The sequence below is a fragment of the Pristis pectinata genome, chromosome 16 (genome assembly GCF_009764475.1).
Source record: "Pristis pectinata isolate sPriPec2 chromosome 16, sPriPec2.1.pri, whole genome shotgun sequence".
In the NCBI taxonomy this organism is placed as follows: domain Eukaryota; kingdom Metazoa; phylum Chordata; class Chondrichthyes; order Rhinopristiformes; family Pristidae; genus Pristis; species Pristis pectinata.
Window position 1 is genome coordinate 37,678,150 of NC_067420.1, and position 25,747 is coordinate 37,703,896.

A 25,747-nucleotide genomic window follows, 5' to 3' on the forward strand; every position below is an offset into this window, starting at 1 on the left:
ATACATGTGAACTGTGACACTGATGACAATATTATTAAAAAGCTCTATTATATTATTGAAGTTCATTTGTGAAGTACTCTGATTAATGGATGACAATTTATTTTTTGGGTGAAAGTTTCCAAGTTCTTGGAGGAAAAACTGAAGTGCCTTTATTTGCTTCACCTTTTGAGTTGATGTTTATATTATCCTCATGGATGTTTTTGTTTGGCCAACTTGATGTCTAATTCTCTTTTGTTTTAAATCAGCTGAAGTCATCCAAGTTAGATATTGACATGAACAGCTTGTAGCATTTGTTGAATGGTGTATGTATATACAAATAATGAAGTGCAGAATACTTGTAGTGAGATGTTTTGTGGTAACTACATAGAATTTTAGTCTATTTGCTTTAACAAGTTGCATTGGTAATCGCATTTGGGGTTACAAGTTGTTTGTCTTATTAAGTCAGCATTTTATATCCACAGCACACCAGCCAATATCATCTGCATGCTGAAGTTGTAAACCAAACTTAATAGATGTGAGGATAGACAACAGCAAAAATATTGCATTAAAAGCTGTGAATGCGATAAGTTTTCTTTAAAGAATGAAGCAAAAAGTATCCAGCATTTTGATATTTATGATTTAAAGACTTCCATTCATGAAATCTTTGACACATTTAATTCCTTTACATAAGGTATAGCTAGCAAGGTGCTTGAAGAACAGACTTAATTTTCATATGGATGTTTAGACAGCTCACTTCACCAATGTTAATGTTGCACATTCCCACTGAATCATGGTTTTCATAGTTGTTTTTGTCAGTTTATCAGTTGCCAGTCTTAAAACCGACACAACAAATATGCAAACTGATTTATTTTGGCACTTGTAAGCCAATGATCCTAATTATGAAGGATGAAGCGCAACCCCAAAACAGTGGTAGAAATTTGACAACCCGTGTAATAATCGGGTTAATGGTTACTGTCGGGTAAGTGATCCTAAGTAAGTAATAGTTCCTCTTGCTGGATGCTGAGTTGGAATGCTTATTGGGAATTAGTCTTCAGAATCCTGACCCATTTGTAACTGGCACAAGGATCAAGAATAGGGAATTGAATGCCTGTCCTAAAGTGCATTTGGGGTAATGAGAGGTTCCATTTTTCACAGGACATTGGCACCTATTCTGGGGCTAGCTGGATTCTGCAGTTTGAATGTACTTCATCTAAATTAGATAGGGATTTGGGGTCCTCGTGGGGAGGAAAATAAGACCTCTATTAGTCACATGTACATCGAAACACAGTGAAATGCATCTTTTGCATAGAGTGTTCTGGGGGCAGCCTGCAAATGTTGCCACGCTTCTGGCGCCAACATAGCCTGCCCACAACTTCCTAACCCGTATGTATTTGGAATGTGGGAGGAAACCGGAGCACCCGGAGGAAACCCACACAGACACAGGGAGAACATACAAACTCCCTACAGATAGTGGCTGGAATTGAACCCAGATTGCTGCCACTGTAATAGCGTTACGCTAACCGCTACACTATTGTGCCTGCCTCACAAGACTTCAGACTACCATGGGTGGGCTTGGAGATGAACGATAATATTCATAAAAAGAAATTGTGCGTGCAGGTAAAAGTGTAAATTAACATGATAAATGAAACCAGGACAGAGAGCAATGAAACATGAGGACATTACTACAGAAGGAATTTGATGATGAGGAAGATGTAACAAGAGGTAAGCAAGCAGAGGAGCACTTTGGGGTTAAATAAGAAGCAAAATAATTAGTCTTGGGAGTTGCATGCAGGCCTGCTGGCAACTGTTATAGAAAGCAGAAACTGGACAATCTGTAGAGCAGCTTTAAAGAACATGAATAGAATCAGGAGTAGGCCATTTGGTGTCTTGTGCCTGCTCCACCATTCAGTAAGATCGTGTATTTTTTTTAACCTCTGCCACTTTTCTGCACTAACCCCATGTCCCTTAATTCTGTTAACATCCAAAAATCTATTGATCCTTGTATATACTCAGTGACTCACAGACCTCTTGGGTAGATAATTCCAAAGATTCTCTCCCTTCTGTCTATAGAAATTTCTTCTGTCCCTAATGGGTGATCCCTAATTCTAGACACTACAGCCAGGGGAAACATCAACTCTCTCTCTCCTCTCAAGCTGCTTGAAGACATTTTGTATGTTTCAGTGAGTCTACCTCTCATTCTTCTTAACTTGAGAGAGAAGAGGTCAACCTGCTTGATCCCTTGTATGATTCCAAACCTTGTTAATGTTCCTAGAATAGTTCTTTTACAGTAAAGTACTATAAGCATTATGAAACCAAAAGTGGGCAGATCATAGATTTAGTGAAATGTAATGAGCCAAATTTGGTTAACAGCCTTTGTGTAAATGTAGTTATTAGTGATCATAATGTAAATTTAATGTAGTGTTTGAGAAGGTGAAATGTGAAACCACTGCTACAGTTTGAGGTTTGGCTAAAGCCAACTTCCTTATAAGGAGGCAGAGATTCTTCATGATAATCTGGACAAGTTTACATGGTTAATGAGTAAAATGACAGTGATAAATTCTCTTTTGAATTGTTAACTTGAAACAGCACTAGGAAACAGTCAAGGGACAAATGCTCTACTTGCCCAAAAAAACTATAAATAATGAATTAGCAGTAATTTATGTTTAATGTGGATATATTTACAAAAATTGCAAAAGTAGTGGATAGCGAGGAAGATTGTCAAAGGATTCAACGGGATATAGGCCAGATGGAAATGTGGGCAGAGAAATGACATTTAATCTAGACAAGTGTGAGGTGCTGCACTTTGGGATGTCAAATGTAGGAGGAAAGTATACAGTTAATGGCAAGACCCTTAGTATTAATGTACGGAGGAATCTTCCTGAAAGTGGCAACACGGGTCTTTAGAGTGGTAAAGAAGGCATACAGCATACTTCATCGGTTGGGGCACTGAGTGTAAAAGTTGGGGAATCATGTTGCAGCTGTGTCACACTTTGGTTGGCCACATTTGGAGCACTGTGTGCAGTGAAATTCTCTTTGAATCGTTAATTTGAAATACCACTAGATTATACCTCAAGGGACAAATGCTCTACTTGCCAAAGTACTGGTCACTGCATTACAGGAAGGATGTGGAGGCTTTGGAGAGGGTGCAGAAGAGGTTCATTAAGATATTGCCTGGATTAGAGAGTATTAGCTACAAGGAGAAGTTGGACAAACTTGGATTGTTTTCTCAGGAATGTCAGAGGCTGAGGGGTCACCTGTTAGAAGTATATAAAATTGAGGCACAGGTAGGGTAGATAGTCAGTCTTTCTTAGGTTGCAAGTGTCAAATACGAGAGAGCATAGCTTTAGGGTGGTTGGGGGATGGGAGTTCAAAAGAGATTTGCGAGGCAAGTTTATTTACACAGAGTGGTAGGTGCTTGGAACGCACTACCAAAGGAAGTTGTGGAAGCAGATATAATAGTGACCTTTAAGAGGCATTCAGACAGGCATGTGAACAGGCTGGGAATGAGGGATATAGACCATGTGCAGGCAAATGGGATGACTTAAAATTAGCAGCATGGTCAGCACAGGCATTGTGGGCCAAAGGGCCTGTTCCTGTGCTGTATTGTTCTATATTGCCAATTCCTAATTGTTCTTTGCAGGGTATCTAGTTCCAAGATTTCAGTGTGGCAACAGTGAAGGACGTCATTGCATTTAGTGATGATCGGTCCATGCTTGAACATTGTTTTGGTCTTGTAGGCATGGGCTGCTTCATCTTCTGAGGAGTGCAAATGGAGTGGAACATTGCACAATCATTAGTGAACTTCCCCACCTGAACCAGTGGGAAGGTTATTGATTAAAGAATTTCAATTTGATGCAAACTGGAGGAATTACTGTTGTGACTGAGATGATTTCCCCCAACAACCGCAATCATCTTTTTTTATGGAGTCACAAGACTGCAGATGCTGGAATCTGGAGCAAAAATTGAGCTGCTGGAGGAACTCGGCAGTCAGATAGATCTGTGGAGGGAATTGGGCGGTTGACAATTCGGGTCGAGACCCTTCATCTGGACTCTATGCTTAGTCAAATTCTGCCTTGGTGTTGAGGGCATTCACTCTGGCCTCTGTCATGCCAAGAAAAAGCCTTCAAGAAGACAATACCCAGAACAGATCCTGGTGACAGGGAAGGGTAAAAGGGAAAGACAAAATGTGACTGAAGAGCAATGATATGGAAAACTTGATAGGAATGAAAACTTTAAACTAAAATTATTTGGAAAAAGTGATTAGGAGCAGTGTGGCATCCTTAAAAATGATGAGTAATATTGTAAATGACAATAAGTGTGATTACTGTCAGTATCACCATCATTTGCACCTCTAAGAGACGGTTCAGAATATTGACAATTTTTTTTTTAAACAAACAACAAAGGTACTTTGTAAATGAACAGATTATATTACCATACAGTGGATTTCTTCCAAAATAGACTGCCTCTGGAGCTTGCAACACACATTGTTGCACTCCATAGAGCAGTTAGTCACGATACATAATCCTTTAAGGGTGACAGTGTTAACCAATAATTCAGAATCAAGTTTATTATCACTGACGTGTCATGAAATTCGTTGTTTTGTGGCAGTAGTATAGTGCAAGACGTTAAAAATTACTATAAGTTACAAAAATAAATAGTGCAAAAAAAAGGAATAATGAGGTATTGTTCATGGACCATTCAGAAATCTGATGGTGGAGGGGAAGAAGCTGTTCCTGAAATGTTAAGTGTGGGTCTTCAGGCTCCTGTACCTCCTCCCTGACGGTAATAACGTAAAGAGGGCATGACCCGGGTGGTGAGGGTCCTTTGTGATGGATGCTGCCTTCTTGAGGGACCGCCTCTTGAAGATGTCATCAATGATGGGGAGGGTTGTGCCCATGATGGAGCTGGCTTAGTCTACAACCCTCTGCAGCCTCTTGCGATCCTGTGCATTGGAGCCTTCATACCAGGTGATGATGCAACCAGTCAGAATGCTCTCTACTGTACATCTGTAGAAATTGTCTGCATTTGACACATCGGCATACCTCTAATTATGAAAGTAAAAAACATTGTACGAATAACTGTCCACTCTCTACCTGCTTCATTTTATTGTAAAGTCTCCCAGATATTGGGGTCAAAGTGCTATCCTTCCAGATCCTCCAATGTGAAGCATCCACCTCCATTGTGACCTTGTATGACCTGAGGTGATTGAGTGTTGAATCACCACTACCTCTGCCATATCTGGAGTTGGTTTTGTATGTCCTTCATCCTTGATCTTTCTCCAACTCGTAGCAATGGCAAATCTTTGGCATTCTATTGTAGCAGTGTGCTTTACTACTTTGGCATCCTCAGTTTTCCAATACTTGCACTTCTGAACCTAATGGTCTTTCTGTTACTGTTAGTAGGGCTTTAGTTCATCTACTTGTGCATCTCTGTATAACATTTCTCCCAGTCCTTTTGAGCTGGATTTTTGCAGAAGTCTAGATACTCGATGGCCTGGCTGTGTCCCGTCTTATTCAGCAGCTCTTTGGCCATCATAACATTCTTTCCCTTTCCATTACTCTGCAAGTAGTGAGATGATCAGTGATCAAACTACCAGTCTTTGTCTGCTGTGAACTCTAGTGTGTTACCTGTGATTGGTGTCATGCATGCCAGGTCTCTCAAACTATCCTGAGTGATAGTTATACAGTGTAGAAACAGGCCCTCTTTGCAGAACCGTCTGTACCGACTCCATTTTCCAGCACTCTGTCCATAACCTTCTATGCCACAGTGCTGAACTGCAAGTGATTGCTGAATAGTGTTTTCTGAGAAGTCTCAGAAATTTGAAAAGAATCAACTGTCACCAGTTAGATTTTCCCTTCCAGGTGGAACAGGTCTGAGCTGACTTTTGCCCAGGAACTTGTAAATGAAGTTTTCCTTTCTTGAAATCTGCGAGTCTTTCATTTTTGCACGTGGTCACGTGGTCAGTGATTTTTTTTCTATTCCACTCTGAATAAATACTTCCTCTTGCTCTATACAGGCAAGCGTTCACTCTGAGATGTGTGGAGTGAATGTGTTGTTTTATTATGTCATTCCTTTGTAGTTTGGAGCAATTATCGTTTTGCTGCTTTGGATCAGATCACCTTGAGTGTCCAGCTCATCTCTCGAGAGAAAATGTGGTCTGAGAACAGGTTCAGTTTCATTCTGTGTGTGTCTTTCTCTCTCTTCTGTATGAATAGCTCACTTCAGGGATTGAATCATCTCATCTTGTCAGGCAGCCTTTTCAATCTCTTGTATCAATAGCTGAGAAATTGAAAAATGTCTTGCTATGTTGGTTGCCTGAATCAGTATCCCCAACATTTCCTATATCCTAAAGGTAGGCTCAGCTGTGTGTCATCTCAATGCAAGTTATTGCCTCGACTGTACTAAGTCATGACTGTGTGCCTGTTTTAAGTATTTTCTGTAATCTCAATAGCACTCAGTGTAGGGGCTTAACAATAGTGATGAAATCGCTTGTGATCATATGCACATATACAGTTCTCTCATTTGTGTATTGGTTAAACTTTTCCAGTTCACTGCCAGTTTCCTTAATTTGTGCATAGCACATCTGTGTCTGTCAGAGCTCTGTCTGTAAATACTATTAACTGACCCTCCTGCAAGATCCTTTCCTGAGGCATCTGGCTATGTCATCCAAGTATCATAACAAAGGCACTGCTGTGATTTGTTGCTCTGACTCATTTGTCCTCTGGCCATGCCATATCCTCTTGGTCCCTAATTTATGGCTCAGACATACCACTTGGATGGAACTTGCCCAGAAAGCTATGTACTCTTGTAATTAAAAAACAGAAAATTGTGGAAACTCTCACTCAGCGGGCAGCATCTGTGGAAAGAGAACTGGATTTATTATCACTGACATATGATGTGAAACTTGTTGTTTTGCAGCACTAGTGCAAGATATTAAAAAAATCTATAAATTACAAAAACAAATAGTGCAAAAACAAAAGGAATAATGAGGTAGTGTTCATGGATCATTCAGCAATCTGGTGGTGGAGGGGTAAGAAGCTGTTCCTGAATCATTGAGTGTGGATCTTCAGGCTCTTGTACCTCCTCCCTGATGGTAGTAACGAGAAGGGGGCATGTCCTGGATGGTGAGGGGTCCTTAATGATATATGCCACCTTTTTGAGGCACCACCTCTAGAAGATGTCCTCTGGTGGGGAGGGTTGTGCCTGTAATGGAGCTGATTGAGTCTATAACCCTCTGCAGCCTCTTGCGATCCTGTGCATTAGAGACTCCATGCCAGGCTGTGATGCAACCAGTCAGAATGCTCTCCACCATACATCTGTAGAAATCTGCAAGAGTCCTTGGTGACATACCAAATCTTCTCAAACTCCTAACGAAGTAGAGCCCCTGGCATGCCACCTTTATGATTGCATCGATGTGTTGGGCCCAGGATAGATCCTCTGAGGTATTGACGCCCAGGAACTTGAAGCTACTCACCCTTTCCACTGCTGACCCCTCAGTGAGGGCTGGTGTGTGTTCTCCTGACTTCCCCTTACTGGTCAACAATCAGTTTCTTGGTCTTGCTGATGTTGAGTCTGAGCTTGTTGTCGCAACACCACTCAACCAGCCGATCTATCTCACTCTTGTAAGCCGCCTCATCGCCATCTGAGATTCTACCAACAGCAGTGTTGTCACGGGCAAATTATAGATGGTGTTTGAGCTGTGCTTAGCCACATGGTCATGAGTGTAGAGAGAGTAGAGCAGTGGGCTAAGCATGCATCCTTGATGTGTGCCTGTGTTGATAGTCAGCGAGGAGGAGATGTTATTGCCGATCCACACTGACTGTGGTCTCCCTATAAGGTAGTAGAGGATCCAGTGGCAGAGGGAGGTACAGAGGCCCAGATTTTGAAGCTTTGTTATTAGTACTCAGGGAATGATGGTGTTGAACACCAAGTTGTAATTGATAAATAGTAGCCTGACGTGTCTTGCGGTTGTCTAGGTGCTCCAAAGCAGAGTGGAGAGCCAGTGAGATTGCGTCTGCTGTAGACCTGCTGTGATGGTAGGCAAATTGCAGTGGGTCCAGGTCCTCGCTCAGGCAGGAGTTAAATCTAGCCATAACCAATCTCTTGAAGCACTTCACAGTAGATCTGAGTGCGACTGGGTGATCGTTGTTGAGGCAGTTCACCCTGCTCTTGGGCACTGGAATGATTGCTACCCTTTTGAAGCTGGTGGGAACATCAGACCACAGGAGTGAGAGGTTGAAGATCTCCTTGAACACTGCAGCCAGTTGGTTGCCATAAGTTTTCAGTACCCGGCCAGGTATACCAGGGCCTGACTCCTTGCAAGGGTTCACCCTCTTGCAGGATTTTTGGACGTCAGCCTCTGAGATAGAGATCAGAGTCATTGGGTGCTGTGGGGATTCACACAGGTGTAATGTTATTCTCCACTTCAAAGTGTGCATAAAAGGCATTGAGCTCGTCAGGGAATGAAGCATCACTGCCATTTATGCTGTTAGGTTTCGCCTTGTAGGAAGCAATGGCATGCAAACCCTGCCACAGCTGACATGCATCCCATTATGTCTCTAGCTTCACTTGGAATTGCCTTTTTGCTCTCGCGATGGCCTTCTGTAGGTTGTATCTGGTCTTGTAGCATTCTGGATCGCTGGTCTTGGAACGCCACAGATTTAGCCCTCAGCAGACTGCAAATCTCTTGGTTCATCCAGGTCTTCTGGTTTGGAAGTTAACTTTCAGGTTGAAGGTTGAGAGGTGATTTGACTGTAGTTTGCAGATATTGTGACTGCTTTGGAAGAACAATGGCAAAGCCAGTCTAAGGATAGTTAACCAGATCTCTTTTGAGGGGAGCAAGTTTAGTGTTAGAATCAAATGTGTTGAGGGACATTTGTGCGTAGTTTGGTCATGGTTATCACAGTCGAACAGTTTCCATTTATTCTTTAGGATGTTAGCATGGTCCAAGAGCAGGTTAATAATATCCTATAATTTGCTGCTGTCGTGTGGTCAACTTTCTACCAGATCTGCCCAAGGTAAACGTACTGACTTGAGCCCACCTTTATTCTGGGTGTGGCTAATAAAAACTTCATGCCATTTCTCTTTGGTAGGAGGTTTTAATTCTCGTGCATATAAGATGGAGCAAAACAACTCAAAATTAATATGTTTGTTTGAGTCAGTTTTGTAGGAAGTTTTAGAACTGACCTAAGGAAGAGACCATTCTGGCTTTAATTACATGATGACTGACAACATAATTTAATGTTAAGGCATCTTTAAAGAGTGGTCATAATACTGAACTTCGTTTTGGATTTGAAGGAAAAAGTAGTGTTAAAAATTGTGATTTCTTAAATTAAGCAAGAACATCTCAAAGGACAGGTGAATTGACTGATGAATGGTCAAACCTGGGAATAAGTAATGGAATGTACTCAAAGAAGTACTTGATATGGTACAAAACTGATACATGTACCAAATGCTGGTGCAAGTAAGGCTAAAGCAACATGTCAAGCTGGGAAAGGCCTCAACAAATCTAAAGGAAAATTAGAAATCCAGCAGTCTTGGGTGCTTATTTTTTTAAAAAAATCAACAGATGGATCTTTTAAAAAAAAGATGCAGAGAGAAATGATAAAACTTAATTTTGCTGTTAGCTGTGATATCCCTTGTATTTATAAGTAGTTTGAGGAGGAATTGTGGGCATGTTATAGATGGGGGCAGGTATGATTACAAAAGATTATAAAGAAATGACTGTCTTTAACTGAGTACTTGTGTTTGGTTTCATTGTGGTGAAGGAGTGTACAAGGGAATCTTAATGTCAAAGTGAGGAACCAAGTATTGTAATCAGTAAGATGAGTACTTTTGAAAATTGTAATGGAGAAAATAATAGAGGTAGACATTTTAAAATCCTAACCCTTTCCAACGTGAGGAAATTACAGATCTGTTAAGTCATTCTAGATTCAAAAAGCGTGAATTTTTTTGGACTGCAAGCTTATAAATGTCATTCTCCTTAAAGGAAGGAGAGCCCCACTGCAGTCATTTTAACGTCAGTTGCGTTTGAACAGGATGTATCTAGCTAATCTACGATGATAGGTTAGAATGGTAAGAGTTTCTCAAATATACTCTTGTTAGGTGAATTCTGGATCTGAAAGTCTAAGTCAAATGTTAATAGTCAGTTGGAAATTTGGTTATTTATCAGCTCCCCTTTCTCCTCTCCCTTTCTCTTGCTATTTCCAAATCTCCACTTTCAAGTTTGCCCAGCCTCCACATCTAAGAATATCTTAGTCGCAAATGTTTAGTCATAAATTGAGGAAAAAGCAAATTTAAAAACAGAAAATAATGTATTTTTTTTTAAGTTTTCTGTATGTTGGTCCCTCATGGCATAGTATTTAAGCAAGGGTGTTATAATGGTTGTTCTAAGCGAATTGGCAAGATGTTAACAGTGACATAGCCACTATAGGTTTGCTAGCAATGATGAATATGGAGTCTTTTTTTTAGAGCAAAGGTGAGAAATGAGCAAGTTGGAGTCCTGTGCCAATTAACTTAACACCCAGGAAAAATGATTTTAAAAAAAAATCTCATTATAATCCAAATTCAGAATCCTGTGCATTGATTTGTTTGCTGTTAGAAAATATCAATGTGATTACAAGCAATCTAATTGGAATTATAAAAGGGAGGCAGTGTTTGACAAAGCTGCTCAAGTATTTTTCTGTGGATGTAATTCTTAGAATACATGAGGGAGAACCAATGGGCGTGGTGTATTTGGATTTTTAGCAGACTTTTATTGAAGTCCTATTGAACAGGTTAAAGTGCAAAATTAATGCACATAGGAATGGAGTAATATATTTGTATGTATTATAATTTAGTTGTCAGGAAATAGGTCTTGGTGGCAGGTGGTGACTAGTGGGGCTTGACAAGGAGTAGGGCCTGGGTCCCAGCTAATTGCCTACAACCCCAAACTGAGTTGTGAGGAGGACACGAAGTTCAAGCAATTTAAACATTGAGTGAATCACTTTTAAACATTCCATAACTTTGCTAATGGGTTGTTAATTCTGAGAAAATTGAGTGTTTTTTTTCTGGTTTGTTTTTGAGTATTTTAACCTAATGATACAGATGTGATTTTACTAGTTCTTGGGATATGGGTAACACTGGGAAGGTTACATTTATTGTACAACTGATATTTTCCTAACAAAACTTTAGTGAAATAACTCTGGAACCACTTCCGTCAGAGTGGTAATGTTGTAGGTAAGGTATTTTCTTTTTAAACAAGGGATTGGGACAGTATTTTGACTTTATTTATGTCAATGTACATTTTTCATCACAAAATTTTAAGGCAAATTGCTAAAATATACATGCTGAGGTAAGAGGTGGTTTGGGCTGGGAGTGATTTCTGTTTTTTAAAAATGTGTTTAGTCATTTTGAGGACAGTGTACCTTGGGTGCATAACATTCAACATGTTTCTAGAAAAACTTTTTTTAATAAAAAGTTGATCACAAGAACATGAAAATAACAGGAGTAGCCCACCAGGCCCCTCAAGCCAGCCCTGCCATTCAATCTTTCAAGTCTCCACCTTAAATATATTTAAAGATCTGGCCTCTACCACCCTCAGGCAGAGAATTCCAGAGATTCACTACCCTCTGAGGGAAGAAATTTCACTACCCTCTGAGGGAAGAAATTTCACTACCCTCTGAGGGAAGAAATTTCTACACACTTCAGTTTTAAATTTAAATGCTGGCTCAGCCTGCAAAGCCCATATCCCTTGAATGAATATATATAAAAATGACTGGTCCATTATTTTACAGCTATGTCCCCTTGTTCATGACTCCCATTAGTGAAAACACACCACTTAAGATTTGAAACTGTTGAGCAACATCTCAGCAAAATTAAACCTGATCCTTTTGGGCACCATTACTTTAGCTGAGCGGCCATTCATGTATAGGTGCCAACATTGTCAATAGGATGTTAATCTGTGAGTGCGTACAGCTCACTCGATCGTAATCTTGTCCGTTATCTACCTAATGTAGCATTTGTATTTCATCCTAGACCATAACTTCCCCTTCATACCCCTACCAACCAACAAGGTAGTTATGTCTACTAATTCCTTAATAAATTAGAAATTAAGTTAAGTCATTAATATAAATTCCAGGGGATACCACCATGAGTTCTGCAATCTGCCCTTGCAGTTTGATCTTTGGAATCCAGCTATCACTCAAGTGAATCAATACAGTACTCCCACCAAAGCAGGTATATCCTTCCCAGGGAGTTGTACCTAGAGGTACTCGCAATTCTCTGGATGTGGTCTAACCAGGACTTCGTGTAGCTTTTTTAAATACAAGTTCCATTCCCCACCTTGTACACTGTACAAAGGTCAGCTCTCTATTAGCACTTTTGATTATTTCTGTACCTGTCCTTAAGTTAACCTAATCAATGTACGGGACCCTGGAAGTTTTTTCGATCACTGTTGGTCCAGCTTTTCATCATTTAGAATGTATTGTTCTGTCTTTTTTTAGGTCCAAAGTGGATGACTTCACATTTCCCTGCATCGAAATCCATTTGCTACAGTTTTGCCCAGTCACTCAACTTATCAATTTCTCTTTGAAATCTAATGCGGCCTACCTGTGTCATCTGCAAATTTGGATATGTGGCTTTCTACCGCATCACCTAAATGATTTATAAATACGGTGAGTTGTTATGGCCCTAATATCTGTAGCACCTCACTATTCACTTCCTACCTGTCATCCTTACTCCTGCATTCAGCCAATAACTTATTTTCAACCAATTAATTGAACCTAGGTCTTGTTGGATAATGTGATTCTCCTGTGGACTTGGATATGAGCTATGATAAATGTGTAATGAGCAGGATCATGCCAGTTTTTAGCCAGCAGTTCTGTAGGGAACCACCTAGCTGCAGTGCATGCGTCAGTGCTATCCAAAACGCCTGTATCTAAATACTGCTCTGTGTAATGTGTTGGAGGTCCAGTAGTTGTCTGCCTGACCACCCTTTTCACTGCTGGAGTTGGTACTTGAGTTCAGCAACAGTTACTGATTTGTATTGGGGTGAGCAGCCAGAAACATTTTATATCTGGCCCCACAGCTTCATGCCAGCCATAGATGATGCATCGAGCACTTCCCAATTCACTTGAATCACGTCACCGATCTTTGTTAAAGAGGCAGGGTGTTTTAATTAATGTTTTTAATATTAAAGTTTAGAGTACTGGGGTGGCCAGAAGTCCAAGGGTGAGCCCTCAGAATGCATTGCTGAGACTTGTTTTTTGCATGGGAACAGCCACATCGGCATTGCTTCCAAAGCAATGGGAGCCATGTGGTCCTGAGGATCCAGCAGGATGTGAAAGTGAGGTAATGGCTGGGTTAACTAGCATCTCGCACAATTAAAGGTAGAGATGAAATGTTAAAATTATTGTAATTTTATTTTTAAAATTATTATTGTAATATAATTTGGTTGGTAATCCTGATGTGAGTAGTACTAATACATAACTGTTCTGAATAACAATGTCAGAGCAAAATTATTTTGAAAAGGTTTTAATGCCCTCAAGTAGCTGGCATGATTACTTAGCTTTTTATGGATCTTCAGAGCTTGTATTTTAAAATTGTGCTGTCTTAAGAATCGTATGAGCTTGTACTACCCTGAGGTGCTTATTGTGCATTAATTTGTTTTAATTTTGCCAACAGCTTCTATGGCTCACCATCTGGCATCAATCTGAAAAAATGGATTCAGACGACTTACCTAATTTAGAAGGCATGTTTGGCTCCGTGTGGTCTACACCCATGGAGGAAGTGAACCTGGAGCTAGATGAGGGTCAGCTGAATCTGGAAGTCGGGGAGGATGACTTCACAGTATGGATTGCTTTCAAGGGGAACATGAAGGATGTTGATTTTGCAAATAAACTAGACTTGATCATCAATAACATGCCATGCCTTCTGAAAATGGGTAAGCATTTCAAGAAGTGCTTCAAAAATGCCACCTTTTTTCAAATCAAAGTAGTCTTTCTTCACTGTCCATGCTATTCATGTAAGAGAATTTGGCTGATAGTTTTATGGTTACTAGTGGAAACTTCTGTAAAGTCAATTTCTATGCAATGTTTGTCATCTGTAATGGTGGCAGTCACAATATTTGCTCACTTTTCATCATGGGAGATGTTTTGATCAACAGGTATTGTGAAAGAGTTCCTTGTGGGATCAACTGAAGTGGCTTTTTTCTGTCTTCATGCCCTTGTTGGCTTTCTGAAAATAAATTGTCAGGTGTGGAGCTCTAAAATTATTAAATTTTAACATCCTGTTAACAATACTGCTCTTGCCTGGTATCTCACCTGCTGATCAATCAGAATGATTTTAAAGCAGGAATATGCGACTTGCATTATCTTGAATTGAGGAAAAATCTGACAAGCAGCCTCTTGAAGACTTGAACCCATGAAAGTTGGACTGAACAAGTATAATATTTGCTATCCTTGGATATTCAAACTTATTCAAATTTAATGACATATTAACATTCTTTACAATCCCTCTCATCTGTTTTAATAATGGTTAGACTTTTACACCTTAAAAGTATGTAAACTTAACCCGAGTTGGAACATAATCTGGCATGGCACAATATAGTATAATATTATATGGCATAATCTTTGTACACAAAGGCACAATTGACAAAACCACAGGATGTTTGCTAATATGTAGTTTTAAATAAAGCAATCCTTTTGTAGGAAAAGGGTCAAAAATCATACAAAGGCCATGAAACATTTGGTAACTTCTCTACTAGATTCGAAAAAACTGAAGCTCGAGAAAGTGGAGCCATGGAACAGTGTTCGTGTAACGTTTAATATTCCCCGAGAAGCTGCAGAGCGGTTACGCCTGTTGGCTCAGAATAATAACCAGCAGTTACGTGACTTGGGCATTCTTTCTGTTCAGATTGAAGGTATGCTATCTCCTCTACATTGCAATGTGGGATGAGTGGATACTTTAGCTTCGTTGTGAAGAGATTCAGCAGGATGCTACAAGTATGGATGTAAAGTTTGAAAGTATGTACCATTGCACTGCAAAAATCTGAAAATGTTCTGAAGTGTTATCCTTGCTGAATCCTATTATCCAACTACATGCATTGGGCTTGATTTGGGTATCAAGTAAAAGTTATAAAGCCCAATGACCCAAGATTCACATTTGGATTGGCCGTGTTGGGTCAGGTTTGTTAGGCCTTCAACTTTTTTTACTTATCTATGATGTTTGATCAAATATATTCCAGTATGATGAGCTAATTATCTATATAAGTTTTCAGTCCAATGTATTTCAAAATTTAAAAAGTTTGTTTTCTTCAGGTGAAGGAGTTATTAATTTGGCTTTGGTGCAGCAGAGAGGCCAAGAGATCAGAGTAAATGGACCAGTGAATCAGATCAGAATGGAACCAGGATTTTCTTTGCAAGGAGGACAAGGTATTTTGCCTATTTTGCCTAAAATTCTATTTTGGAGCAAAGCCATAGTGATCCCTTTAAAGTACAGTGCTGTGATGCATTGCTTGAAAAGGCAGGTGCACACAACTACTTTCTTTTTGACTGGAATGAGGTAAAAGATCACAAGACAATTGTAGATGAGAAAGGCCATTTGAGCCATCTTAATTTATCCATTCAGCAAGCCCCCTCCAAGCACCTAACCTTTTTAAGTTATCCCAGAATTTTACTTCTAGTACTTTCGAGCATCCACTTTCTGTTTTAGTTATTTTTCTCCATCCCTGCACATAAAGGTAAGTGGATAGTTAACATATTTTTAATTATTTGAATTAAATGATTTAATAGAAGGAAACTGAATTGTAACTAGGTTCCTAACTGCTATGAGATGTCTCTAAACTTGTGGCTAAAACGAAGACCACCGTCAGAATGGAAAATTCTCAATTGGTTAAAAGATTCTGCTAGGAGAGATGACATTAATGACTCGAGTATTTAACCTGATCACCCTTGATCTTGGGGGTACAAGTACTTGTAAATGATATGGTATTTGTCTATGTTTAGGGATCTCATTGTATGAAAACAATTGAGTCCTGAGAAAATGTTTACAAAAATCTTAAAACTGCACACGTGCTTGTTAATGTTGAGAAAACATTGGTTAGGAACAAAAGGAAATATGAATTGAGATAAAGTTTCTCCCAAATGCAGATAATATTGAGGCAGATAGAATCTGGCAAATTATCCAACAGGATTGTAATTTAATGTTCTGTTTTTGGAAATAGGTTTGATTAGAGTTAACAATCCTTCCGCTCCCATGCTCCCTTCAAGCAGCAACATGGCAGCTTCCTTGGTCAGCAGTGGAGCAAGTTCAGACCTTATGCAAAATAGATTACCGCATCCTTCCACGCGACCCACTGCTCAACCTGGTAAGAAAGGGATTTTGTGCATTTTAAAACTTGTTTCTTGCAGGTAACTGCACTTGCAGACAAAATTAGTTCTCATTGTATACAGTTTTCAGTTTTAACTTGTGCATTTTATTTTGTATACAGGTTTTTAACCTTTTGGGAAGGTTCTGTAGTGCATTCTGTTTTATGAAAATGTATTTATTGTTTTCCTTGAATACAGTATTATGGAATAAGCATGAGGTTTTTAAGTCTTGTAAATTGGTTCCTAGTCACTAAGGTCTTTGTTTATATGGAAATGCATAGTGATGCTTTTCAACTGTTATACAAACTCTTGAGCCTCTGCTTTCCATAACTAGGTGCTCCAGTTTGAGCAGAATACTTTTAATACTGTTGTCAATGTATAGTCTACAAGTTGTGTTACAAGGGGAGAAGGAAAGATTTTAAAAGAGTGGATTATTTAAATTGACACTAGTTGCAGGTTTCTACTGAAAAGTAGTGAGTATTCACAGTAGCTTACTGTGCTATATCATGATAAAGTGCAAAGCCCTGATAGAATTTGGATTTCATCTTTGTTTGCTCATCCCCTTTTCTTGCCTGACTTTGAGAGGTCTCATTTTCTGGCTGTGTGAAGAGTATTTCCTAGCAAGAGAGTCTGGCCCAGGATTTGTGGCTGTTAATGGGTAATGATTTGCAAGGAAGTAAATGACATCCAATACAAAATAACAGACAACAATTGGATGGAGCTCAGAAACTGTTCAAGTTTGTGCAAGCCAAGTTGTAATGCTGCAACTTTCTGAAGGAAAGCTTTTTCATTGTGTTTAAAAAAAAAAACAAATTCCTGAAACAAATGGAAAACATCACTATTACTTAATAATATTGGAATTGCTGAAATATTAGATTTTGGCTTTTACATTAGATAATCCCTTTTGACATTGTCATTGTTTATTCCCTAGAGTAAATTGGTTTATTGTCACATGTACTGAAATACAGTGAAAAACTTTTTTATGTGCTAGCCATCCATTTCATTTACAACAGTGCATTGAAGTTGTACAAGGGAAAACAATGACAGAATGCAGAATAAACAGTTACAGAGAAAGTGCCATGCAGGCAGACAACAAGTTGCAAGGCCATAAGAAGGTAGAGTGTGAGGTCAAGAGTCCATTATATTGTACTAGGGGATTGTTTAATAGTCTTCTAATAGTGGGATAGAAGCTGTCCTTGAGCCTGGTGGTAGGTGCTTTCAGACTTTTGTATCTTCTGCCCAATGGGAGGGGCAAGAAGAGAGGATGTCCAGAGTGAGTGGGGTCTTTGATTATGTTGGCACTTTACTGAGGTAGTGAGAAATCGCTATCTCCTGCATTAAGGATCTTTATCCTTTACTTAGCTAAATGATGAAATGAACCAGTGATTGAAGCATAGAACCTTCTGTGTATGTTGTCTATGAACATGGACAGGGACAGGTGCAGAGAGGACAAGAGGTTTTTCAATTGGGGAAGGGCGAACTACGAGGCTATAAGGAGAGAACTTGGGAGTGTAAATTGGGATGTCCTTTTTGAAGGAAAATGTACCATGGGGATGTGGTCGATATTCAGGGATCTTATGCAGGATGTTAGGGATAAATATGTCCCGGTGAGGCAGAGAAGGAATGGCGGGGTGAAGGAACCGTGGGTGACGAGAGAGGTGGAACGACTTGTTAGGGAGAAGAAGGTAACATACGTGAGGTATAAGCAGCAAGGTTCAGACAGGGCCCGTGAGGAATATAAGGTAGCGAGGAAGGAACTTAAGAAAGGGCTGAGGAGAGCTAGAAGGGGACATGAAAAGGCTTTGGCTAGTAGGGTTAAGGAAAATCCCAAGGCCTTTTTCAAGTACGTGAAGGGTAGGAGGATGGCTCGGGTGAAGGTAGGTCCGATTAAGGACAAAGGTGGGAGAATTTGCCTGGAGGCGGCGGAAGTGGGAGAAGTTCTGAATGAGTACTTCTCTTCGGTATTCACCAGGGAGAGGGGTCTTGATGATGCGGAAGGGAGTGCTGGTAGGGGTAATGTTCTCGAGGTTGTTGATATCAAGAGAGGATGCGTTGAAGTTGTTAAATAATATTAAGACAGATAAATCTCCGGGTCCTGACGGGATTTTCCCCAGGCTGCTTCGAGAGGCTAGGGAGGAGATTGCTGAACCGCTGGTAAGGATCTTTGAGTCCTCGTTGTCTACGGGGGTGGTGCCGGAGGATTGGAGGATTGCGAATGTGGTCCCCTTGTTCAAAAAAGGTAATAGGGATAGGCCAGGGAATTATAGACCGGTGAGTCTCACGTCTGTGGTGGGTAAGCTGTTAGAAAGGATTCTAAGGGATAGGATTTATGAACACCTAGAGAATCATGGACTGATTAGGGACAGCCAGCATGGCTTTGTGAAGGGAAGATCTTGCCTCACAAGCCTGATAGAGTTCTTTGAGGAGGTGACCAGGAAGATTGACGAGGGCGGTGTGGTGGATGTGGTTTACATGGATTTTAGTAAGGCATTTGATAAGGTTCCTCATGGTAGGCTTCTTCAGAAGGTCAAAGGCCGAGGGATCCAAGGAAGCTTGGCTGTGTGGATTAGGAATTGGCTTGCATGTAGAAAGCAGAGGGTTGTGGTGGAAGGAGTGCCCTCGGATTGGAAGGCAGTGACTAGTGGTGTCCCGCAGGGATCGGTTCTGGGACCTCTACTTTTTGTGATATTTATAGATGACTTAGATGAGGGGGTGGAGGGCTGGGTTAGTAAGTTTGCAGACGACACTAAGATCGGCGGTGTTGTGGATAGTGTGGAGGGCTGTCGGAGCTTACAGAGGGATATTGATAGGATGCAGAGCTGGGCTGACAAGTGGCAGATGGAGTTCAATCTGGAGAAGTGTGAGGTGGTACACTTTGGAAGGACAAACTCCAGGGCAGAGTACAGGGTAAATGGCAAGGTACTTGGCAGTGTGGAGGAGCAGAGGGATCTGGGGGTTCATATTCACAGTTTGTTGAAAGTTGCCTCACAGGTGGAAAGAGCAGTTAAGAAGGCCAATGGGATGTTGGCTTTCATAAGTCGTGGGATTGAGTTTAAGAGCCGCGAGGTTATGATGCAGCTTTACAAAACTCTAGTTAGGCCACATTTAGAGTACTGTGTTCAGTTCTGGTCGCCTCATTATAGGAAGGATGTGGAGGCATTGGAGAGGGTGCAGAGGAGATTTACCAGGATGCTGCCTGGATTGGAGGGTATTGAATATGAGGAGAGGCTTAAGGTGCTAGGGCTTTATTCACTGGAAAGGAGGAGGATGAGAGGAGACATGATAGAGGTATATAAAATATTGAGAGGAATAGATAGAGTAGACAGTCAGCGCCTCCTTCCCAGGGTACCAATGCTCAAGACGAGAGGTCATGGCTTTAAGGTTATGGGTGGGAGGTTCAGGGGAGATATCAGAGGGAGGTTTTTCACCCAGAGAGTGGTTGGTGCATGGAATGCACTGCCTGGGGTGGTGGTGGAGGCAGATACATTGAACAGGTTCAAGAGCTTGTTGGATAGGCATATGGAGGAACGTGAGATAGAGGGATATGCGGGAGGAAGGGATTAGGTAGTGTGAGGGTGGTCTGATGGATGGCACGACACGGTGGGCCGAAGGGCCTGTTTTGTGCTGTATGGTTCTATGGTTCTATTACATTCCTCTCTTTGTCGAAGACCAAAAAACACTCCAGCAAGGTTGACTACTGTTGTAAATTTTGTTCTTGTAAAATATGAAAGACTAGAAAAACTTTAAGAAGCTCTTGACCAGTTTTTCTTGTTTCATGCAATCCAATATATGTATAAAATCTGATGCTTTGAGAATTTGCATTCAAGCTACGTATTTCAAAGCCAACTGCTACTGTTATCTAATTAATGCCAGAAAAAGATACAAGTTGCCACTGCCCCTTGCCTTACCTCTTTATGCTTGAGAGTTTCGTTTGCCAAACTGTCAATAACCAAGGGCTCTAAACTGACTATGAAAATGATGTATTTTTTAAGTGGTTGAGGAAGTACCTTCACTTGGAGTCCATTTTGTAACTTAGAGCTTGGGGTATTTCAATGCATAAACTTGGCTTGCACAGCCCTCTTTGAAGTTAAATACTTCCTTTTGCAAACACCTCCATCCTATTTTCTTGCTAGAAGGTTAAATTAAAAAACACAGCAGATGCTGAAACTCTGAAATAGAAGCAGAAAATGCTGGAACCACATGGATCAGGCAATACTTGAGAGAGAAATGGTTAACATTGCAGGTCAAAGACTCTTGGAGCTAAAATCTGGCTGATCTGAGTGTTTTTAGCACTTTGTTTATTCCTGGAATCACCCAAGTGCATTCAAAAGTCATATTTCTTAGGGGGTTACCCCTTAAAATGTGAATATAATCAGTGTAGTAATGTTAAACTTAAAAATCCAGTATGGCTAACCACAAAATCCTATTTGATTCTGCTGGTAGAACGTAATGCATTCTAACATTATAAATTATTTCTTATAATAAAAAGGTTTCACAGTATTTGAATATACAGTTTGACAATTACACTTCGCTTTTTTGTAACCAGGTATGGATTCTGTTCTCTCAACTCTAAACATTCAAGCATCAGGACACCCCTCTGGATCATTGCCTCAACAGCCTCACATTGTGCAAACAATGTCAGCCAACCGGCAGGTAGCCCCAGCCAATCTGCAGCAGCACCAATTGCAAGGAGGACGTCCTCCATTTAATCCAGCTCAGATTTCCATAGCTGGCACATGGAATCAAGTCCCGACAGCTGCAATCCAATCGCCCTCCACCCAGGGAGCTTTGGGAACTTTGGCAAATCCAATATGGAAGAAGGCTCCTATGCCTGGACAAATGCAGCCTCAGCAACTTCAGGCCAGGCCACCCCTGGCAACTGTTCAGACCCCTGCTCATCCTCCACCTCCCTACCCATTTGGAAGTCAACAAACATCACAGGCTCATCAAACCTTTTCTCAGCCTTGCACCTCCCCACAGTTTGCATCACCACCACCTAAGAACCACCAGGGAGGACCACCTCGAGTTCCTACGCCCCTGCAGCAGCCTCACCTAACCAACAAGTCTCCAGCCTCTTCTCCTTCTACTTTCCAACAAAGTTCCCCTTCCTCCTCTCCAACAGTTAACCAGCCACAGCAGCACATTGGACCTCGGACACCTCAGAGCAGTTCCCTCCCTCAGACTTTTCAGCCAGCGGTGTGCCAGAGTTCTCCAAGTCGTGGTCCCATTGTTCAGCAAGGAAACTTGCCAGCTGGGTTTATGATGCAAGCAAATCAGGTGGCACAGAGTCCTCATTCTACCATAGGAAGTAAGTATTTCACCTTCTTAAAAAAAAACACCTTAAGATTCAGTAGTGGACTATGCACTTATTTTAATTGCAATTGGAAAAAAACTAAGGAAAATATGTAAATAGATTTAAAGCACAGCCTGGAGTTGCTGCCAATAAAATAAACAGATCTGGTCAATTATTTCCTTTCTACTTGTTGGTCTTTACTAACTGTTGTGATTCTCGCATTTAAAGGCTAGTCATTGTTGTACAGCACAGAAATGGTCCCTTCAGCCCATTAAGTCTCTGCCAACCATCAAGCACCCATTTATACCATGCCTTTCCCTCCCCCTCACCCCCCCCCCCCCATTAACTCTCCCCAAGATTCTGCCACTAACTACACCTGAGGAACAATTTATAGTAGCAGCTGGCCAATGCCAGAAAACATCAGTTTGAGGTGAGTGGAGGAAAGTTTAGTGGAGATGTCAGAGGTAGTTTTTTTTTTACAGTGGTGAGCGCCTGGAACACTGCTGGGGGGTGGTGGTAGAGGCTGATACAGTAAGGACATTTTAAGAGACTCTTAGATGGGCATATGGATATAAGATAAATGGAGGGTTATGGACTGTGTAGGAGAGATGGGTTTATAGAGGTGGAGTAAGTTTATGAGTCAGCACAACATCGTGGGCCGAAGGGCCTGTATTGTTCTATGTACTTACTAATCCGCACATCTTTGAGATGTGGGAGGAAACCAACACACTCGGAGGGAATCCACACCATCACAGAACATGCAAACTCCACACAGACAGCACCATTCAGCATTGAACAAGGTTGAATGCACTTGGCTGCAAAGTGTTTTATAATGTCTCAAGGTTGTAAAAAAAAATATCATTGTATAAATCAGTTTTTATTTCCAGGAATGTATCCAGAGCTGGAATTAAATTTGGCAATTATACTGAAATCAAAACTAGTGCCCATTTCTCCTCGTTTCAGGCATGCAGAAGCGTCTTCCACCGACCTTTCCTCCTGGTCAGCCTAATCAAAACTTCACTCAAGCACAGATTAATCAAGCTGTTGCATCTGCCACGTCGATGAACAGTGGAATTCTGCAGGTGCAGCCTAATCAAAATGCACCACATACAGGTTGGTTTTTCTGGGGGGAAAAAAAAAATGATTGATTTTATGTTTGTTGTTCAGGGAAGAAACTTGGGGGTTAACAGTAGTGGGTAATAAATGCTTGACTGCCTCGTAGTCCTATAATCTTTAATTGTGATCAGCATTTATGAGCAGACTTTGCTGTTCTGAATATCCTCTAGAGGAAGAGGATTTCTTCATTTAAATGGGGAAATGGGATTGCTCTGAGGGTCAGTAGAGATTTGATGGGGCAAATGGCCTCCTGTAGAAATGAGGAAATGTGAGAATTGGATAAGTACAAAATGAATTTCAAAACCTCACAGTACTTTTGCATTCTTGTTTCTAGGTGGTCCGAGTAATGTTGCTGCTCAAAATCCTATGAATGTACAGTCTCATGGGCCAACTAATGTGATGCAAGCAAATCTTCTTGGACTTCATGGGAACATGAATAATCAGCAGTCCATCAATAGTCAAGTGAATATGGGTAACGTGCAGGGGCAGCAGGGCCCTCAGTCACAGTTTATTGGGATGCATCAGCAAATCGCACCTTCACAGGGCCAGGTGATGAATGTTCAATCTCAAGGTCCACATCCATCAAACCAGATGATTATTTCTCGTCCTCAGCTCATCCAAAGCCAAATGATGATGGCGACGTCCCAAAGTCACAATGTCGTTGCACCTAGACAGAGGATGACTCCACCCAAGCAGTTGCATTCACAGCAGGGTCAGCAAATAATGACTACTCATGGGCAGTTAATAGGACCTCAGGGTCAAGTCGTATTACAACAGAGCCAGATGATGGGGCTGCCTGAGCAGATCGTTGTCAGTCAGGTGCAGGGAAACAAACAAGGGTTCAATAATCAGAACCAGCAGAATGTAATAGGGGGTCCGGGTCACATGATGAGGGGACCTGCCACAAACTTGCAGGGTAATATGGTTCAATTTTCCACACAGATGATCCAGCAGAATCCTCTGAATGGGAATTCTCAAGGGATTGGCATACAGGGACAAGGGCTTAGACCTTCAGTACCTCACATAACTCAACAGCACGGTGACCATACAACATCAGCCAGTGACGTCAATGTAACACAGATGCTGCCTGATCTTCAAATGCAGCAAAGTGCTGTTCCCTCTCATTTACAAACAATGCAGCCAGGCAACTCTGCTGGGTCTCACTTTTCAGCCCATGGTATGACCTTCAGTGCTCCTTATAGCACCACAGCAAGTGGAAGTCAGGTGTCTTTGGTCACTGCCTCTGGTTTTCCAAACAACAAAGATGTCACTCTGACTAGTCCGTTGCTTGTCAACCTGCTGCAGAGTGATATCACGTCAGCACAGTTTGCCATGACCAACAAACAGAACAGCCAGGCTGTCAACAAACCCAAGAAGAAAAAACCATCGCGTTCACAGAAGAAAAAGAACAGCGGATCTCAGCAGGCAGAAGAGCAAACACAGCATGTGTAAGTTTGAAAATAAACATTCCCAAGGGTTCTCCAGGGAAGCACGGTCTTTTGAAAGCTTTGGGTATGTAAATGTTTTGGTTAAACTGGTTGTGTTGGAAATGCCCTCCTTGCATTGGTGTTGAGTTTGGTCTAAATTTATCACTTTTTTTTTGATAATGGTTTTATTTTCCTTGTCAATTTTTTCACTTGTCTTCCCAACCCTTGGAAAATATTGACCTGTTTGCAGGGATGTGGCTCAACAGGTGCCCAAAGTCTTCTGGCCATTCCTCATGCATGAGCCAAGATGGTGAGTATCAATATGCTATTCTGCAAAGTGGGACATCACAACCATTCCCAGTCCTGTGTTTGCCCAATCTTGATGTGCATTTCAACAGGATTGCTGCATGGCGATCAGGAGCAGAAGTGCTGCTCTGTGTTCTCCAGTTATTCTGGCTACAGAAGCCAGTAGCAATTTATTTCACTTCCCTTGATTTGAGCTTAGCTAGCTTATAACTGAAAAGAGATCCGATCTTGGACCACCTTTAAGACCCAACTATTAACTGGTATAACTTTAGCTTGCTCAGCAAATGAAATCATGAATTGACGCTTTCCTCATTTCCCTCTACCTTAGCATATGGAGGCAGGAATTTAACCAAAAAACTGGGAGATAAATGAGAAAAGTTACTGTCAGAGTGAGGTTGAACTCAAGCCCAACTGTGTCATTTGCATACTTCGATTGCCTAATGCTGGACTGAGTAAAAGTTTTTCGACCACGTTTTTCAGCATCAATGTTGAAAAGAATTACTTAATGCAAAAGTGTAATACTTCTACTATCTATCCTCATCTTGCTGGAAGACGATGCTATCAAATTGCTAATTTATTTTAAATTGTAGAACTTTGTTTTACGGTAGGTTGACTCTTTACTTTGTACTTCAGTTTCTCAGGGATAACACATTGAGGTAGATTGGATTGTCAGAAGCAATAGAGCTAATTTCTTAGAAGCGTAGATGGTGCCACTGTACTTCCTCTTCCAACAAGTTGTATTATTTAGTCTGAAATTGTCTGCCTTCCGAATTAACTGGTGGAGGTAAATCCATTGTCAGAAATGTTGGACTTTCCTTTTCAGAAAAGTAAACCGTATTTTGTAACATCCAGAATGTCCCAAAAATCTCAGCAAGTAAACTGAACTGAAGTGTAGTCATTGTTGAAATAGTTGAAATGCAACAACCACTTTGCATGTCAGAAATAGAGAAGAGTGATCAGATTTGTTCTCATAGTGTTGCTTTGGACTTTTTCCTCTACTTGAGGATAAAAAGCTCATCTGGTAGATGATGCATTCAGTTCTTGCCCAGCACTACAATGAACTGTTATTTTCTCAATTTAAGTAAATTTGGAATCTACAACTTTTTTTGATTTGGGTGAGAATTGGGTGAGGTTTTTGTATCTGTTTGGTTAAGTGACTAGCAGTGGTTTTTTTTTTAACATCCCTGTTTAATGTAACTGAATTAATGGGGAAAAAGAGTAATTATTCTTGAGCTTTCTAAAGAAAAAGCTAATGTATTTAGCTCAGCAATACTGTTTGG

At 40.9% G+C, this 25,747-nt stretch overlaps 1 protein-coding gene across 5 annotated transcripts in view; it reads left to right on the plus strand.

Annotated features, from left to right (window-relative positions):
• ncoa6 (nuclear receptor coactivator 6) overlaps positions 1 to 25,747 on the plus strand; it is a 48,940-nt gene that overhangs the window by 3,519 nt on the left and 19,674 nt on the right. For 3 of the 5 annotated variants that reach the window (XR_007957585.1, XM_052031392.1, XM_052031396.1), the window contains exons 2-10: positions 12,462 to 12,632; positions 13,642 to 13,900; positions 14,723 to 14,878; positions 15,276 to 15,389; positions 16,181 to 16,324; positions 20,872 to 21,633; positions 22,582 to 22,731; positions 23,069 to 24,182; positions 24,412 to 24,471. Coding sequence is in view for 4 of the 5 variants with exons in the window: in XM_052031392.1 (XP_051887352.1) it covers positions 13,678 to 13,900; positions 14,723 to 14,878; positions 15,276 to 15,389; positions 16,181 to 16,324; positions 20,872 to 21,633; positions 22,582 to 22,731; positions 23,069 to 24,182; positions 24,412 to 24,471 (2,723 nt within the window). In the remaining variant the exon portion in view is untranslated. Of the gene's footprint in view, positions 1 to 12,461; positions 12,633 to 13,641; positions 13,901 to 14,666; positions 14,879 to 15,275; positions 15,390 to 16,180; positions 16,325 to 20,871; positions 21,634 to 22,581; positions 22,732 to 23,068; positions 24,183 to 24,411; positions 24,472 to 25,747 lie in introns of those variants that run through there. The other 2 variants (XM_052031394.1, XM_052031395.1) reach the window with 2 other exon arrangements.